The following is a 16980-nucleotide window of genomic DNA, read 5'->3' on the forward strand; positions in this document are numbered from 1 at the left end:
TTAAAGATTTCAATCGAGCGAATTCAAGAAATCAAGGCCCCAGTATAGGTTCAATTTTTCTCGTTCTCACGACTCATTCCTCGGAAACTTAAACACTAAGATCATCCAAATTCCCAATTCGTATTGGTTGTGCTTGATTGTGGTTTGAAATTCTGACATTTTTCTTATATATTCCGAATCCCAATCGATTTTTTTTTTTGGCTTGGTTGTCTGTTTGTTACCTTTTGCCAAGAGTAAACTAGCTGCCCCCGATCAACCTCGTGAAAGCTTGTCTTTGAGAAACTAGAACCTGAAAGGATACTCCAAAACGCCCCTCCAGTATTAAAAAAATGTTGTCTCGTTACTCTGTTGTGCGTAACGCTGCAAGAACACTAGCTAAAGTGGGTGTGGCCCGTACGATGAGACCTGTCGCGGCCACCATGATCGCTGGATCTAGACGTTGTGCTTCGGCCAAGGCTCAACCCACAGAAGTTTCGTCCATCTTGGAAGAACGTATCCGTGGTGTGTCTGAAGAAACCAACTTGAACGAAACCGGTCGTGTTTTGTCCGTGGGTGACGGTATTGCACGTGTTTTTGGTTTGAACAACGTACAGGCCGAAGAATTGGTTGAATTCTCGTCCGGTGTCAAAGGTATGGCTCTGAACTTGGAACCAGGTCAAGTCGGTATCGTGTTGTTCGGTTCTGACCGTCTGGTCAAGGAAGGTGAAGTGGTGAAGCGTACAGGCCAAATTGTGGACGTTCCAGTGGGTCCCGCCATGTTGGGCCGTGTTGTGGACGCCCTGGGTGCTCCTATCGATGGTAAGGGCCCTATCAAGGCTGCCGGCCGTTCCCGTGCCCAGGTCAAGGCTCCAGGTATCTTGCCAAGAACCTCGGTGCACGAACCAGTGCAAACCGGTTTGAAATCCGTCGACTCCTTGGTTCCTATCGGAAGAGGCCAAAGAGAGTTGATTATCGGTGATCGTCAAACCGGTAAGACTGCCGTTGCCATCGACACCATCTTGAACCAAAAGAGATGGAACGACGGTGCCGATGAGTCCAAGAAACTATACTGTGTCTACGTTGCTGTGGGTCAAAAGAGATCTACCGTTGCCCAGCTTGTGCAGACTTTGGAACAACACGACGCCTTGAAATATTCGGTCATCGTTGCTGCCACCGCCTCTGAAGCCGCTCCTTTGCAATACATCGCTCCTTTCACCGCTGCTGCCATTGGTGAATGGTTCAGAGACAACAGTAAGCACGCCTTGATCGTGTTTGACGATTTGTCCAAGCAAGCCGTTGCTTACCGTCAACTTTCGTTGTTGCTAAGACGTCCTCCTGGTCGTGAAGCTTACCCAGGTGATGTTTTCTACTTGCACTCCAGATTGTTGGAAAGAGCTGCCAAGATGTCGGAAAAGAACGGTGGTGGTTCTTTGACTGCTTTGCCAGTTATTGAAACCCAAGGTGGTGATGTCTCTGCTTACATTCCTACCAACGTTATTTCCATTACCGATGGTCAAATTTTCTTGGAAGCTGAATTGTTCTACAAAGGTATCAGACCAGCCATTAACGTTGGTTTGTCCGTTTCCCGTGTCGGTTCCGCCGCCCAGGTTAAGGCTATGAAACAAGTTGCTGGTTCTTTGAAGCTTTTCTTGGCTCAATACAGAGAAGTCGCTGCTTTCGCCCAATTCGGTTCCGATTTGGATGCCTCTACCAAGCAAACTTTGGCTAGAGGTGAAAGATTGACCCAGATCTTGAAGCAAAGCCAATTCTCCCCAATGGCCGCCGAAGAGCAAGTACCATTGATTTACGCCGGTGTCAACGGTTACTTGGACAATGTTGAATTGAACAGAATTGCCGAATTCGAAAGCACATTCTTGCCATACTTGAAGTCCAACCACGAAGACGTCATCTCTGCCATCAGAGAAAAGGGTGAATTGTCCAAGGAATTGTTGGCTTCTTTGAAGGCTGCCACCGAATCCTTCGTTGCCACTTTCTAAACGTATATGTCATTGACTGGCATTTTGCATGGAAATTCCAAATGGCGAACGGGAGCACCCAAATGACATTCCTGATATAAAAACAGCTGATTCATCCAGGCCATTAACTACTACTTTTACTATCACCAACCGACCAACTGCGAATTACACAAGGCATATGACTTTTACGATTGGATGAGTGACCCCACCAAATATTAAAATTCTAAGTATATATACTGAAGAAATAGAGAGATTCTACAATCCAGTGTATCAATCAATCAGTTCTGATCTTAGTAAAATGTCAGCCTCTTGTTTATCTAATCGGTCGATAGGATAAAACGACTGGATGGCAGCATTGGTTGAATAGTACTGATTTTCAATAATCGACATTGAAAAATGCCAAAATGCCATGGAGGATGTCAAAGTTTGGAAAGCATCAACCATCGAGCCACCAGATTGATTACCGAAATCTGATCACACTCTGGACACTTCAAAATTGTTCATACTCTGAAGTTTGAGTCCGAGAACACCGCTGCATTTGTCGTTCTTTTTTTATTTTAGGCACACTGTACCAATAACCAGATCATTTCAATAAAATGACTGCAAAGGTAAAAGAAGAACCCATTGGCGACAAGCCTGTTTCTTCTAGTCTGAGAATTACCGATGATGATCTTTATCGGCATTCAACACAGTACAGAAATTGGTCTTTTACTCCTGAAAGGCTTGATCAAATCAGAACTGAAGTGAACGCCAGTGCTGGTTCTAAAGCAGAAAAAACGCTGAAGCAATTTCTTGAATCTCATCCGGAGTTGTCCCGAGAGGAGGAAGAAGCTGTGGCCTCAAAAGCTGTTCCAGTGACTACTCACGAGGAGCTACTGCTTGTCAATTACTTCGCACGCATGATCATATCATTTGCAGGGAAAATGAACCTGCCGACAGAAGTAGCTGCAACTGCCGTTGCATTTTTCCGAAGATTTTTCTTATCAAACTCAGTAATGGATATACCTCCCAAGGAGGTCTTCCATACAACACTTTTCTTTGCATGCAAAACGGAAAACTACTTTATTGGCGTTGAATCCTTTGCGAAAAAGGCTAAAACCACGACAGATGCCATTCTCAAACATGAATTTAAGCTCCTGGAGAGCCTTAATTTCACTTTAATGAACCATCATCCTTACAAAGCATTACACGGATTTTTTCTGGATATCCAAAACGTATTGTCGGGTAGAGTTGACATGAAATATATGGGTCAAGTTTACACGAATTGCAAGAAAAGCATATCGGATGCATTACTGACCGATGCCGTTTATTTTTATACGCCTCCCCAGATAACATTGGCGATTCTCTTGATGGAAGACGAGGCTTTAATGATGCGTTATATGCAGCTCAAGTTTGGGCTTCAGCCAGACAATGGTGATGGGTCTGGACAATCCTCACAGGACTCTGAACAGGTATCATCCAATGGTATAAATGCTTCTAAGCTTCTGGAAGTAATAAAGTCTTGCAGGTCAGTTATAAACAATAAAATTATCCCGGCTAAGGATGATGCTGTCAAGATTACTGCCAAGATACACTACTGCCAGAATCCTATGGCTGTTATTGATAGATTGAAGAGGCAAAGGGAAAGTAGTAGTATAGCCAGCACCCCGCAGCCGGTTGAAACTGATTCAAAACGACAGAAAACTTGAATCAAAAAATGTGGTGTTGATAATGTTATAGTGTGTGTGACCATAGATTTATAAGTCGTCATTGTTCTTCGTTCAATTCTTCTCTATATACAAAATGCTCTTGAACTATAAAGGTATTTTGTCCTCGTTGAGGGTTTAAAAACATCACTTAAACCCACAATATGCAGAGTTGGGGACAGTTCATATGGATTGGCCTGTCATGGGTAAAAAAGAAGGGATGTGTATCTTAGCCCAAACGAAGGCTTAAATCAAGCCTTGATCAAAACCGGAATTTTGGATTTGTCGCCCTTTTCCTTCCTATCATCACTATCGGGCCCCTCCACAACAGTGTTTGTCTTCATCTTAGCTTTAGAAAGGGATTCTCCTTTGCATACTAGTTTAATTTCGGACGAATCTAGTGTTTCATACTCCATGAGACCTTCAGCTAGACGCTCCAGTTCTCTATTTTTGTCAGAGAGCAATTTCCTTGATCTCTGCTCAGAAGCTTTCAATACTTCAATGACCTCATTATCTGCTATGTCGCGGATTTTGCCAGACCAGCTTTCCCAGTTGTCGGCAAGGTTAACAGGACCGACACTGTCACTCATACCGTATTGTGTTATCATGGCCCTAGCGGTATTAGTTGCACTTTGTAGGTCAGATCCACAGCCGCTAGTCGTGTTTTCTTTTCCGTACACGATTTCTTCTGCAATTTTCCCACCCATGCAGACGTCAAGTCTAGCCAAGCACTCCTTTTTCGTGATGTCCACTTTGTCCATCTCCGGTAGCTGGAATGTTATACCTAGAGCTCGTCCTCTTGGTAAGATTGTAGCCTTATACAAGGGGGTTGCGCCTGGTGTGTACATTGCCATGATGGCGTGGCCGGCTTCGTGAAAAGCAGTAGCTCTTCTCGAAGCTTCAGTCAACACCATTGTCTTCCTCTCTGCACCCATAAGAATCTTATCTTTTGCCCACTCGAAGTGCTGCATGTCAACAGCAATCGCATTTTGCTGGCAAGCATAAACCGCAGCTTGATTTACCAAATTCATGAGTTCAGCACCCGAAAGACCAGGTGTACCCCGAGCAAGGATGGAAGGGTCAACGTCAGATGCCAAAGTTACCTTTTTCATGTGATGTTTCAAAATATCTGCACGGCCGCGAACATCAGGTAAGTCAACATTCACCACTTTGTCAAAACGGCCAGGTCTCGTCAAAGCTTTGTCCAGCGACTCGGGGAAATTAGTTGCGCCGATGATGATGATACCACTACTTTGCGAAAACCCGTCTAATTCAACCAACAACTGATTCAGGGTTTGCTTGGCGTATGCCTGATCTTTTGGATTACGCTTTCCACCAATGGCGTCGAGCTCATCAATGAAAACGATGGCTGGTGCACGACTTCTGGCTTGAGAAAAAAGCTCACGAATACGCTTTGCACCAACACCGACGTATACTTCATCAAACTCAGAACCTGACATAAAGAAAAAGTCCACACCTGCTTCTCCGGCCGTGGCCCTGGCTAATAGAGTCTTACCAGTACCTGGGGGACCTGTCAGCAAAACACCCTTAGGAAGCTTGCCTCCCAAAGATTCATACTTGGTTGGATCTTTCAAAAAATCTACGATTTCTTCCAGTTCTGCACGGGCCTCTTCACAACCCCTCACGTCATCAAACTTGACATTGGTCTTGGCCACATCTACGGATTTGTCTGCTACTTCTGAAGATTTCAACAGTGTGGTGTTCTCACTGATGTATTTGAAACCTTCCGATAGACCATAAGTGACCAGTCCAAAAACGACTAACCATTTCACCCACCTGGAGATAATGGCGAAAGCGGATTCAGTGACGACTACATGCAACGGTTCTTTTTTCGATCCAATGAAAGGGTTGTATGCACCCTGGCCGAAGGAACCAGCAGAAAACTGTTTTGCGTAATCTGCTCCAGGAGTTGATCCTGCAGTGGCCTGTGCCCCTACTGTTGCGCCCACTAGACTCTGTCTAATGCCTTCGGCGTCAGCGTGACGGCCCGTTTTTTGCAAAGCTTCCATATAAAGAGACATGCATTCCGGAGACGAAGCGATTCCTGGGGTTTCAAATCTAGACACCACATATTGTGGGTAGTCTGACTTTAACAGAAGCTTATAGAAATCTGCCTGGGCCAAGGCGTTGCTCAGCTCTTTGTTTGCAAATTGTTCTTTTTGAGCCAAAAGGTCATGAGACACCCGCTGGGTCTCACCGGGATTCGAAGCGGCAGAACCACTATTTATAGTGCCATCCGGAGCGGCCCCACTACCCACATTTGATTGTTTATTTGACTCGTGTGTCGTTGAATAGAGATTCTTTTGGTACCATGTTTTTCTGGCGTTCAAAGCCAGTATTGGAACCCGGCTTGCCAGGGGCCTCAATACCAATCCGCCCACTAGCAACGAGCGTATTCCAGCCCTCGATAAGCTCATTTCTGGTGCCCTGGAGCTCGGTATCGACCTTTGATTCGTTATCCAGGTGAGCTTTATATCTCACTTTTGATTTTGGGGTGGCAAATTTTCAATTTATGATGTGTCATTAAAGACGACAGAGCTCACGAGATAAATTTATAGTCCAGTAGTGACAGATGGTACACGACAGATGTGATATGACAGCGTTTCTTCGTCCGGTTTGGAAAGAGTCGGGATGCCTCGAAATGAAGGACTCATCCCAGTGTAGTGCAACAATTTTACGGATTCGTTTTCAGCCCAAAAAAATTCCAATTTTTTGAAAGTGTTTTGGTGGGCTGGAGATATATTTGGCGGAACCAGGCTCTTGCAGTAGCACGGTATCATTTAGTAGTTTGCATGATCTCGCCGCACCTTATTTGAGTATTGGGCTCCGAAATTCTCACGTTTCTTTAATGCATGAATTTTATGTCATCTCAATCAATATCCGCGATTCATGAAGATGTCGCTGACGCCAAACTATTTTTGATTCTGATCGCCAGGTCATCGAATTTTTCTGTAGCGTCTACAGCAAATCCGTGCTCATTGGCCAAATGCAATAGGCAAATAAAGCAGAAACTGGTGGACAGGTCCTTCCTTCTGTCTCCACTGTACATCGCACTGATACGTTCAGTGATGTCCGAAAATTTCAGACTGGTGAATAAAGATTCGTCTTCGGGATCCTCATTTTCTGGATCAGCCGAACTGTTCGTAGAAATTTGCATAGCGGCGGGGTCTTCGGTCTGTTCTTGATCATGTTGAGGCTCTGGCATATCCTTGTGTTGCTCCACATCTTTGGATGCTTCCAAGGCTCCGGTAATAGACGTCCATATGTTGTCCTTCAGTTTCTTAATATCCACTTTTTTCGACACGCGAGAATAATTGACTTTCCCATCTGGTCTCCCCAAGGGTTGGGTCAAGCCTGCCGAACCACTAGCGGGTGGGTCCAGGGAACCACCGTCTGCATCTCCCAAACTGTTATCCCCGAAAGCCTGATTGAAGTCGATACCGCCGTCGTCATTGTCGTCAAACGGGTTCGGCAGATTATCATCAACCGCGCCACCTAGGGCCCGTTCATTATCCTCGTCGGCTTTCTCGTCTCGATCTTGTAGCTGATAGTTTTTCGCCCAGAAGTTTTGATCTGCTATTTCTGCAATCCCGCTGTTCCCATTAAGGTCTGTGTCATCAATCTGGAGCGTCCCGCTAACGCTTTGGTGACTTGAAGGTGGTTTGCGATGCGAAAAAAAGCTCATTTGTTGAGAGGGCTTCAAAAACAGTCGCGTAATCTTCTGAGTCGAGAAATGATAGTCATTCGGTAATAGATAGTGGCCAGGAGTCGTACGGGATTTTTGTGACATCTCAATACTGGCTTTCTTTTTCTCAAAAATTCTCTCCTCGACCGTGTGGTCAAAGTTGAAAAAGTCGATGGTCAACTTGTTTTTGGCCGCTTTTTTGGCCTTGACAGCCTCTTTCTCTTGTTCAGTGGTGTCAGTGTCCTTTTTTCCTGCTTCATCTCCTGTATTCGCTCCCAATCTATTCTTAAAATTTCTGATCTTCCAATGCTCACGTCCGCGCCAACTTTTTTTCAGGGTTTCGTCGAAATATGCCATAACGTCGCGATCCATAACGCTAGTCACAGCATCTTCAATTAGATTTTCCTTGTTAGTAGCAGTCGATAGATCATCCATACCATCTCCGACTCCACCGCCATCCGCATCGTCATCATCACCGTCGTCATTACCATCACCATCGTAGAGTCGACCACCCACGTCAAAGTCGCCATCGGGAGGGAGGTCGAAATCGTGATCTCCACCTTCCATATCGGGCATAGCTTCTTGTAAATCTTGCTCTGTCAAAAAGTTGTCAGCTCTGTTGTTCACGTTGTCGATAAACGACTTGGCTTTATGCACATCGGTGACCACATCCTTCAGCCTCTGCATTGACGGGCATACTTCAGCCTCGTTTATAAGCTTGAAGTCTATGAAGTCCATGCCAAGCGCCAAGATCTCGTCTTCCACGTCAAAGCTCTGGTTTGCCATTGACACATCAGCATTGGTCGGCGGAGTATTGTGAGGTTCCGGAGTCTTTTCTTGTGAGAGAGAAAGATCATTCGATTCATGCATAGAGATGTCTTGATCCGCTTGTTCTGTCGACGCTTCGAGCGTTTGTGCGGACTTTTGTTGTGACGACGCTCCCAAGTCGCTTTCGTGGTCTTTACTGGTTGTGGCATCAAACACCATTCGACCAGAGCTATCTATGTGTAGCGTGTTAATGAGCAGACTTTTAGCACCACCTTCATCGAAATCGGCCAGCGCCTTTTTGAATAGCGGGTCGATGGTTAGCTCTTGATCTAACTCCCGCATTCGCAGTGTTTCAAAGTCTACAAGTGTCGTTTCCAGCACTCTATTATAATTACGTTTTGGGCCTGCTGGTTCCACTTCATTGGAAATTGGCAGCCCGGTTGAGGGGTCAATCGTGACTGCTCCTTCCGCCTCTGGGTTTTCTTCTTCCAAGTTCCCACTGGACCCATGACTGGCATCTAGAGCCCCACTTTGGTTCTTCCTTTGTGCTAATCCGCTCAGTAAGATTCCTGTTTCATTGGCTACAGAGTCTACTCTCGAAGAGTAGATCTTCACACAGCCATCCAGCGTGGCAGATGCTTTCTGAAAATTAATATTATCCTCGGAATCTTTCAAAACATTCAGATCGTGGAAGTAGTCTATGAGGGCAAAATTCCAACTGTTTCTAGAGTTGATCTTGTTATCTGTAGCCATTTTGATCCATTGTTCGAAGTTGGCCATCATCGTCGACTTGCTGGTGAAAAGGCCCCCTTCATCTTCCTCCTGGAGAGAGCTTGCCATTTTTCTAGCTGCTTTAAGATGATCTAGACCTGGAGGTGAAAGCCTTGTCAAGGTGTTTGATGGTGTGTTTACTATTGACGATGATCTTACCGCTCTAGAATAAACTTGAAGGTATTGTCACTTACCATAATTAATTAATTAACGCGTAGAAATCCTTAAAATTCAAGCATGTGATTGTAGCGTGATAAGCACGTGATGGATTTCGATAAAAGTCAGATGATGGATCATAGTATAGTATACTATGGATCAAGTCTCTATAAGAACACTATCAAGTATACCGGATTGTGTAGGGCAAACATTGTCTCAACGACGGTAGTTCTTGAGAGTTCTCCTTAATGCTGTAAAGGAGTATATTCCACCCACGGTTAGAGCAGCGAAAATAACTTGTTGGATGTAGGTCAAAATTTTTTTCTGTCTCTGCTCTTTGATGATGGCCTGGTGATATGGAATGTCTGCTTTGAAAGATACCATGGTATACAGCGGAATCCATTTGTCTCTGAGCCATCTTCCCAGTAGTGTGTCGAGTTTTTTGCGGATCAAGTAGAGGCGAGAAGTCACTCCGTGTGACATTTCCTTGTAGTTGTCTTTGGCGAGCTTGATGATGGACACAAGGTCCTTGTGTCGTTTGAGACTGTACTCATCGAACGCCGCAGAACGGTCTCCCTCGTGCTTGTCAAGTAGCTGCATGAGCACTTTGACGTCCTCAAACCCGCAATTCATGCCTTGTCCGTAGAACGGGACCATCGAGTGAGCAGCGTCACCGAGGATAATAGCGCGACCTTGTTCCAAATGGTAGGGGTTGCATTCGACACACATGAGCGCACCACGAGGATTGCGCTCGAACGCTTCAATTGCTGTATCAGGGCCCATAAGCTTTAGGGCGTCGGGAAAATTGTCAGTCAAAAAAGTCTGGATTTTATCTCTCGAGTCCAAAGATTCGACCAAAGACCAGGGCCCGAAAAATGTGGAAGTGAACGAACCATCGCCGTTGGACAGCGCAATCAGCATGTAATTGTGGCGCGGCCAAATGTGGAGATGGTTTGGAGAAATTTGGAAGGGTCCACCGAACTCCGCGTTGTGAGCTTCTGCAGGTGGGATGTACAACTCGATGTAACAACAATCGATATATTCTTGAGAGTAGTCCATGCGTACTTCCCGCTGCATCTGGGAACGGGTTGTGGAGTAAGCACCATCGCATCCCACCACGAAATCAGCTTCGAACGAGACTTGATCCTGTGCGTCAGTGTTGAAAATGCAGTTTTGTTTGGCAGAAGAAAACTGGATCCTAGACAGTTTATGACCGAATTTCACACTAATGTTACTGAATCCGTCCAGCTCGTCCAACAAACTGTTATTAAGCACTGATCGATCAATGGAATTGATGCATTCGCCAAATAGACCGTAGTTTTGGGATTCCTGGTTTCCAGCCAAATCGTGAATCATGCGGCCCCACATGGGTATCATATCTTTAAGCACTTTTTGACTAATTTGTTCATCCACATATTGTAGCGATGTGATTCCCCGTGCTGAAATAGCCAGGTTTATGGATCTTAGGTTTCTATCATTAGTACTCTTTAGTCTTGGATCCAAACGGTAATCGAAAAGAACCACTTCAAAATTTCTCTTGGCAAGGGCAATTGCAGTGAGACACCCAACTAGTCCAGCACCAATAACATTGACGGTCTCAGTCATAGCTACGAAAATGGAATGCTTAGATCTATTGATGAGTTAGGCTTGACATCGAATACGATGATGATGAAATATTTAAAGGCCAATTTATCATAAATTCGAGATATATATGGTGTGATGTGCTAGACGAGCAGGAGTATTTGAGAGTATTCATAGTATCAAGTTGGTTCTTGAACGTGTGGAAGGTGTGTAAAGCTGTGAGTTGGAAACTCGGTGAGCAGATGAGACAAGACGGGACTTGGTTGTAGAGTTAGGGTTCAAAATAGTTCACTTGTATACACTGGGTGTCGAGGAATTGCTGGGATGTGTACTAGATGGCACAAACAGGTGATGGGGTATCAAGAAGAAGCGATTGGAAGGACGTGGATTTATTGTTGAAGTGTGAGGCGCATTTTCTTGTCGTAGATTAGCGTAAGTCTGTCAGCATCAGACACGAGACAGGCTGTATTGAAAATACTCTGGGGTGGTCTTCTATTTGATGCCTCACCCATACCAATGGTTTTATGTTTTGAACTAAGATCGTTTTGAAGCTGTGGTTTGACCCAGCATATCTCAGACTTGTAACGACAGCTTGTCATTAAATGGTAGCCTGTGTCACTGTCGCTGTCGTTGATCACGTGACCCGTGATATATTTCTGTCACTTTTCCTCAGTGTGACGACTCTCGCCAAGAGGCCCGGAAAAGTGGTGAAACCCCCAACTTTTCTGTCGACTCCTTTTAACCCGTCCATTTCGGACCTACATTCTGCCACTTTCCCGGCTCCAAAAGAACTCTCGGAACTGAAACAGTAAACAAACGTTTATTTTGATGCTAAATACAATTATAATTAAAATTGTCGATCCATGTGTGTTGTTAAGGATCCGATCCGCCTTGGAGTACAACAGGAAGCAAATGACAGTGCACTTTGTATTCTCTACGCCCTTTCCACTTGCTCGACGTTTGCCTTTTCGTCCCATTCCAGAGCTTTGACGGCAAGTCTGTGATGGCGATCCAATGGTGGTGCGCGGGCCACGTTTTTGCGACGCAATACGTATTCTTGGAAATCTGGCCACAACTGGCCCAATTGGTGTGCCACACGAGTGCGCAGGGGAACGTCGAATACCTCGTCCAATTCCTCCAACGTCAACTGTTTGGTCTCGGGCATCAAGAAATACACCAAAAACCATCCAATAATGTTCCAGCCCGCGTAAAATCCAAACGCACCTTGTGGATGCAACGCATTCAACATCCGGGGCCATGTGAGCGAGAGAATGAAATTGAACCCCCACAAGATGATCGTGAAAAGTGATGCTCCAATGGCACGCACGTACAATGGGAAAACTTCCCCGGCAATGACAAACGGCACCACACCGCATCCGAACGAGTAGATTGCGGAAAACACATAGATACCCATCGAAACCACACCCACGCGTGCTTGCTCGCCGGGAATCCAAAACGCGAACCCGGTCACAAACAAGAACAACGCCATTAGTGGGAAAGTGTTCAGCAGCAAGAACCGCCGGCCGAACCGGTCAATCATGAAGAACGCCGGGATTGCAAAACAGAAGTTGACAAGTCCGAACCCAAGCGATGCGACCAACGACGAGATCTCCGAAAACCCGGACTTTAAAAAAATCGCCGACGAATAGTATGCAATGACGTTGATGGCGCAGAACTGCTGCATGAACGCGCAGATGAACGCGCAGATGAACGCGTTGCGGTTGCGCCGCACCGTGAACACCTCGCGCAGACGCGCAAAATACGGTTTCTCCAGCGACCCTTCTTCCAGCAGCAGTACGTGCTGGTAGAACAGGTCGCGGCATGCCAAAATGCGATGCGCACGAATCTGCACGGTGCTTTCGTACGCCTCTTGGTAGCGGCCCTTGCCCATCAGCCACCGCGGAGACTCTGGGCACCAGGGGATCTGCACCAGCACCGCGATTGCAGGAAGCATTGCAGACGCCAGCATTAGCCGCCAGTTCAGACCGCCGTGCACAGGGCCGCTCCCTACGCGGTAAAAGATCAGCGAGAACACGTAGCCCCACATGATTCCGAACGCGGTGAACGTTTGCCAGTTCATGCAGATGATGCCGCGGAGTTTCTTGGTGGAACATTCGGCAAGATATACCGAGACAGTGGCGGACTTGGGTCCAATCCCGAACCCTAGGAGAAACCGCATGGCAAACAGGTAGTGCCATCCACGTTCGCCCGTGGGCGCAAACGCCTGTAGTAAACACGCAATTGCGGAGATGAGACACGTCACAAAAATGACGCGTTTACGGCCCAGCCAATTATTGAGCCAGTCGGTCATCCAGCATGAGACCCCGGCGCAACACAAATACGGAGCTCCGTTGACCAGACCCTGTAACCAATCGTTACGTTGTGTTTCGGCGCCCAAACCAACCTGTTTGGGGTAGAATAAAAGTGCCCCGTTGATCACGGTTTCGTCCATGCCTTGCACGGCGGCTCCCATGGCCGATGCACACACAATAGCAATCAGCTTTCGTGGCATCCGGGCAAAAGGTTTGTGTTCTTCGTCATAGCAAGCGAGCCGCTCGTCTTCGGACAAAAATGACATATGGTCGTAGCGTTCCGGTTGGCGGGCCAGCGCTGCGGCTCTTCCAAAAATGTCGTCCTCGTTAGGTAGTTCGTATTTCCGGGCAAATGCGCGTCCCATGTTCATAACCTGTTCTTCGGAGTACTCCGCCAGCACATTATCGGCGGTATCTTCGGGCCCATTTTTCTCCGAGTCCGCGAACGACGGAGATGAGCTGGAGTGTTTTTTCTCAAGCAATCCGGTGGCAGTGGCGGTGGTGGCAACATGAGCCGTAGCGGGTTTGTCGTCCAGCGACGATATCGGTGATACTGACATGGAAGTTAGGTTTTTCAATGGTAGTGTGTCAGGACCCTGTAGCGAGATTTTTGTGGGGTGGAGCAGATTTAGCCTTGTAGTCCTTTGTATTTATACACATCGGTTCGTTGTCTTGTTCCGACGGTGGAAAGCAACAAGTTCTAGACACTGCTGCTCTCTTTCTACTTCCCCAAATCTTCCAGCCAGTTCCAATTTGGCAGTTCCGCAACAACCGTCCTAGGGGCCTCCTTTCTCCCCACTGGGTCATGGTGGATCCCTTGGGGCTGGCGTTGTTTGGCTTGTCTGCTCATTGTTCGAGGCCCTCTAGTCATATGTCGTCCGAAAATGTCCGGGATCCCGGAGGTCCGAAATTGACGTCGGTGGGAGCAAACCAATCAGCAAAGAATTATAGTTCGGGGTACCGAGAGAGGGTTTGAAACCCGAGGCCCGAAGAATACACGCTTGAGGAACTGATTCGGTCTTGGCTGACTTGGGTGCACAATCGTTGGCATTGAAGGTCTAGAAAATGCGGTTCCGGGACAACGGGGACGTGCTTAGCATTACTCTCGCAACAAGCGCCGTGTAGCAATCAAGGGTTTCGGTAAGGCATCAAAAACCGGGTGGTAAGCGGTGACGTGCCGTGTGAGGTGATCTGAATACGGTAAACGGCTGGGGCAGGGTAGGTGTAGTCCAGACACCGGCATATAGATGGCCAGTAGAATGAATATTCACACTCAAGGAAACTGGCGTTAACATGAATGGAAAAAAAAGTGGTACATCGGTTGTTTGTCCAGCCGGTCGGGTCATAGGCTTGGTCTATTAGCATGACCTACAACAGATCAAGTAGTTCCTCGAGATAAATGTGCGTTAGATAGTTAGCATCGCCCTCTGTGCGAAGAATCACCGTTTGACGTCGGTCGTGGACAACTTGGTATAGCAGAAAGATAATGCTAAGGAAGACAAGCGAGGAGACTTGAGTCTGGCGGCGCTTTACTGAAGCGCTCCTTTTGGGCTCAGAAGATGTGTTTTGAAGTGTCAAGGGCTTTGGGGTCTCTCTCGGGTCTTCTCTTTGTCAAGACCATGAACTTTCTGCTTCACGTTAATGTGTCGGAGTAACGGGCGTCGAAATAGCAATTGAAATAGCTCAATGCTTTGCTGATGATCCGCTCTTTTTTCTGGGTATCATCAATTTGGATACCGGTTGGATTTCCAAGTTTGGCTTTGATATGTGAGGCAACCGAGTGCGATGCCTCAATATGTGAGCAACCCAGTGCGATGCCTCAATATTTGAGCAACCGAGTGCGATGCCAATATTACAACAATCTTCGCGGAAATTTTTCAACAGCGCTCGAGTCGGATGCCTGCAATCTCCAAATTTTCGTCAGGAACACTGTGTGTTGAAAATCGAGAGCTTGCTTTGAAGTACTCTAAAGTGGGGTGTCTCATCGGTGGTATCGTCTTGCATATCCATTGTTCACTCGAAAGATAAGATGGCGAGCTCAAGGAACAATCTTGGGGGAAAGGGTCTTTACAGCGCCAAAAATCTGACGTATCACCTTTTGAGCGGGAACATTATGTGGATGCAACTCCCAAGTTAAAAGCGTTTGAGGAGGTGGGACACGAACCGACATTCGTAATGTCTTGGACCCTCAATTACCCCAGAAAAACGTGGTTTTCGATCTTCGAAGTGAGCTCATCAATCCTCTGCTTGCTCGGCATTTTGTTTCTCGGATCTCCCGAGAATGTGCCTAAGAAATACGCCGGGCATATGGTTCAAGCAACGAATTCTTACGACACCTCCTTCCCCATCTACTCCGTGTCCAAACAGCTCGAGCTCGAGCTCGAGCTCGATTTCGTCAAAGATTGCAAAGTTGTTGCTAGCATTATCCATCGTATAATTCGCGGCTTTGTGTTTCAGTAAGGATTGCTCGAGTGAAACGACTAAACCTTGACCAAAATAATCTCCTGTGTGGCAAAAAGCATCTATGACATGTAAGCCAATTATGCGAATATTGGTATTTTGATCGAGACGGTCCAAGTTCGGGAAAAATAGCTCTTGCTAACAGCAGAGCTGCAAATATCCAACATAACTTCAATTTTTGAAGATCCTTTCCAAGCTGAGCTTCGTCTGTTTGTCAGTTTGGTTGTGGCAAAATGTGATTTCCTACACCAGTTCCTTGACAGATAAATTGAACTGGCCCTTGTTCTCCCCAGCATCAAGATTAATCAAATCACGACAGAACTGAGACTCCCCTAAACCGAATGCTTGTAAATTTGGCTGAACGAAAGTTAATTCCTTGACCATTGCGAATTTACTCTTGTTAGAGGCTTCCGAGCTTCAAATCCAACATTATGCTAGAGGTGGTTATTTGGGTAAAGCTTAATTCTTCTTTAAGCTTCAAAGTGCTTTAGCATATCACGTTAAGCGGAGTTTCTGTGAAAGCTAAACATTCCACGGCAATGACCATACTTGCACCGCGCGCAGGTTTCATTCCCACTATCCTTTGTAAACCGAGTTTTCGGTAGAGATGTTGACAGTCATTTCTCATAATTTCAAGCAACAACTTCACTTCAAACCGTTTCGTTTGGTGTTAGTAACGATTATGAAATTCGTCGAAATTAATGGAGTACCGCTTTCTGAGTATAAACTCCAGATGCTTCGTTGTCCGCTTCCGCACATCTTGGAGATCTTTATTCATCGATTGGCAGTTACTGCTGTCACTGTTGGATGGTAAGGTCAAGCCGTGATACGCACAGTCATATCTCAGGCCGCAGCAAAGTGCAGGACGACGCTGCTGGGTGGCTATCTCACTTTTGCGATGATTGAAGTTTCCCTCGCAAGAAAAATAAATCAATTCCTTCTCTAACATGGCGATATCATCACTGGGGTTTTCTTCGATGTACATAGCGGAAAAGTCATCACTAACCAAATTTTTCTCTCCACCATCTCCTTAATCAATGCTTTTCGCCAGTTCAACCTCAAAGTCTATCGGACAGCTTTCATCAGCCAGCAGAATGTTATTAGACGAATCTCTGTCGTTTGGATTTAAATCTTGCTTGGTCGGTGTGTCCTTCACTTGGCTCGAGAGTGTCACGGCTGCTTGAAATAGGACATGGCTAAAGAGGCATAGATACTGAAGAGCTCGGTTTCCTGTCCCTACCCATTGTTTGTTTCTCAATTCTTTTGTTCGCTCCATTCCGTTTTCCTGGATTGGTGACCGGGTTCAAAGCTCCCACTTATTATGCTGGCGGGCACTAGACGTCCCAAGTACGTTCATAAGGATCAAAACAGATGATAGCATCAGTATCCAGAGATGTGCTCAAAATCAAGTAAGGTACTGTGTTATGATCAATCCAGGTGCTACCCGCGGGGGCCGTTCGTTGGTGTACCCGTCAGTTTTACACTCTGCCCGTTCGGCGACGCGTGATCGTCCCAGCGTTGACGGACGCTACGATAATTTGTGGCTGGAAACTGTTCAAAGGACAAGGGAAAACGACATCCACGTA

General features: G+C 46.3%; 6 protein-coding genes across 6 annotated transcripts, besides 1 other annotated feature; 2 read left to right on the forward strand and 4 right to left on the reverse strand.

Annotated features, from left to right (window-relative positions):
- Positions 1-329: 329 nt before the first annotated feature.
- ATP1 (LALA0S01e05754g1_1) lies at positions 330-1976 on the forward strand (the record flags this gene model as incomplete). The annotated part of the gene is made up of 1 exon (XM_022774360.1): positions 330-1976. One exon carries the CDS (start codon positions 330-332, stop codon positions 1974-1976), a length of 1647 nt encoding a protein of 548 aa, XP_022626465.1.
- A 575-nt stretch (positions 1977-2551) lies between these two features.
- Positions 2552-3643, forward strand: CCL1 (LALA0S01e05776g1_1; the record flags this gene model as incomplete). Its single annotated transcript, XM_022774361.1, has 1 exon — positions 2552-3643. The coding sequence occupies one exon, from the start codon at positions 2552-2554 to the stop codon at positions 3641-3643; it is 1092 nt and encodes a 363-aa protein (XP_022626466.1).
- A 248-nt stretch (positions 3644-3891) lies between these two features.
- On the reverse strand, positions 3892-6078 carry YME1 (LALA0S01e05798g1_1; the record flags this gene model as incomplete). The annotated part of the gene is made up of 1 exon (XM_022774362.1): positions 3892-6078. One exon carries the CDS (start codon positions 6076-6078, stop codon positions 3892-3894), a length of 2187 nt encoding a protein of 728 aa, XP_022626467.1.
- Positions 6079-6548: 470 nt separating this feature from the next.
- On the reverse strand, positions 6549-8954 carry BRN1 (LALA0S01e05820g1_1; the record flags this gene model as incomplete). Its single annotated transcript, XM_022774363.1, has 1 exon — positions 6549-8954. One exon carries the CDS (start codon positions 8952-8954, stop codon positions 6549-6551), a length of 2406 nt encoding a protein of 801 aa, XP_022626468.1.
- Positions 8955-9257: 303 nt separating this feature from the next.
- On the reverse strand, positions 9258-10646 carry BNA4 (LALA0S01e05842g1_1; the record flags this gene model as incomplete). The annotated part of the gene is made up of 1 exon (XM_022774364.1): positions 9258-10646. One exon carries the CDS (start codon positions 10644-10646, stop codon positions 9258-9260), a length of 1389 nt encoding a protein of 462 aa, XP_022626469.1.
- Positions 10647-11556: 910 nt separating this feature from the next.
- LALA0_S01e05864g (LALA0S01e05864g1_1) lies at positions 11557-13494 on the reverse strand (the record flags this gene model as incomplete). The annotated part of the gene is made up of 1 exon (XM_022774366.1): positions 11557-13494. The coding sequence occupies one exon, from the start codon at positions 13492-13494 to the stop codon at positions 11557-11559; it is 1938 nt and encodes a 645-aa protein (XP_022626470.1).
- An 879-nt stretch (positions 13495-14373) lies between these two features.
- Positions 14374-16553: a mobile genetic element (relic copy of Rover hAT-like DNA transposon).
- Between the last annotated feature and the right edge of the window lie 427 nt (positions 16554-16980).

Source organism: Lachancea lanzarotensis, scaffold LALA0S01 (genome assembly GCF_000938715.1).
Source record: "Lachancea lanzarotensis genome assembly LALA0, scaffold LALA0S01, whole genome shotgun sequence".
Taxonomy (NCBI): domain Eukaryota; kingdom Fungi; phylum Ascomycota; class Saccharomycetes; order Saccharomycetales; family Saccharomycetaceae; genus Lachancea; species Lachancea lanzarotensis.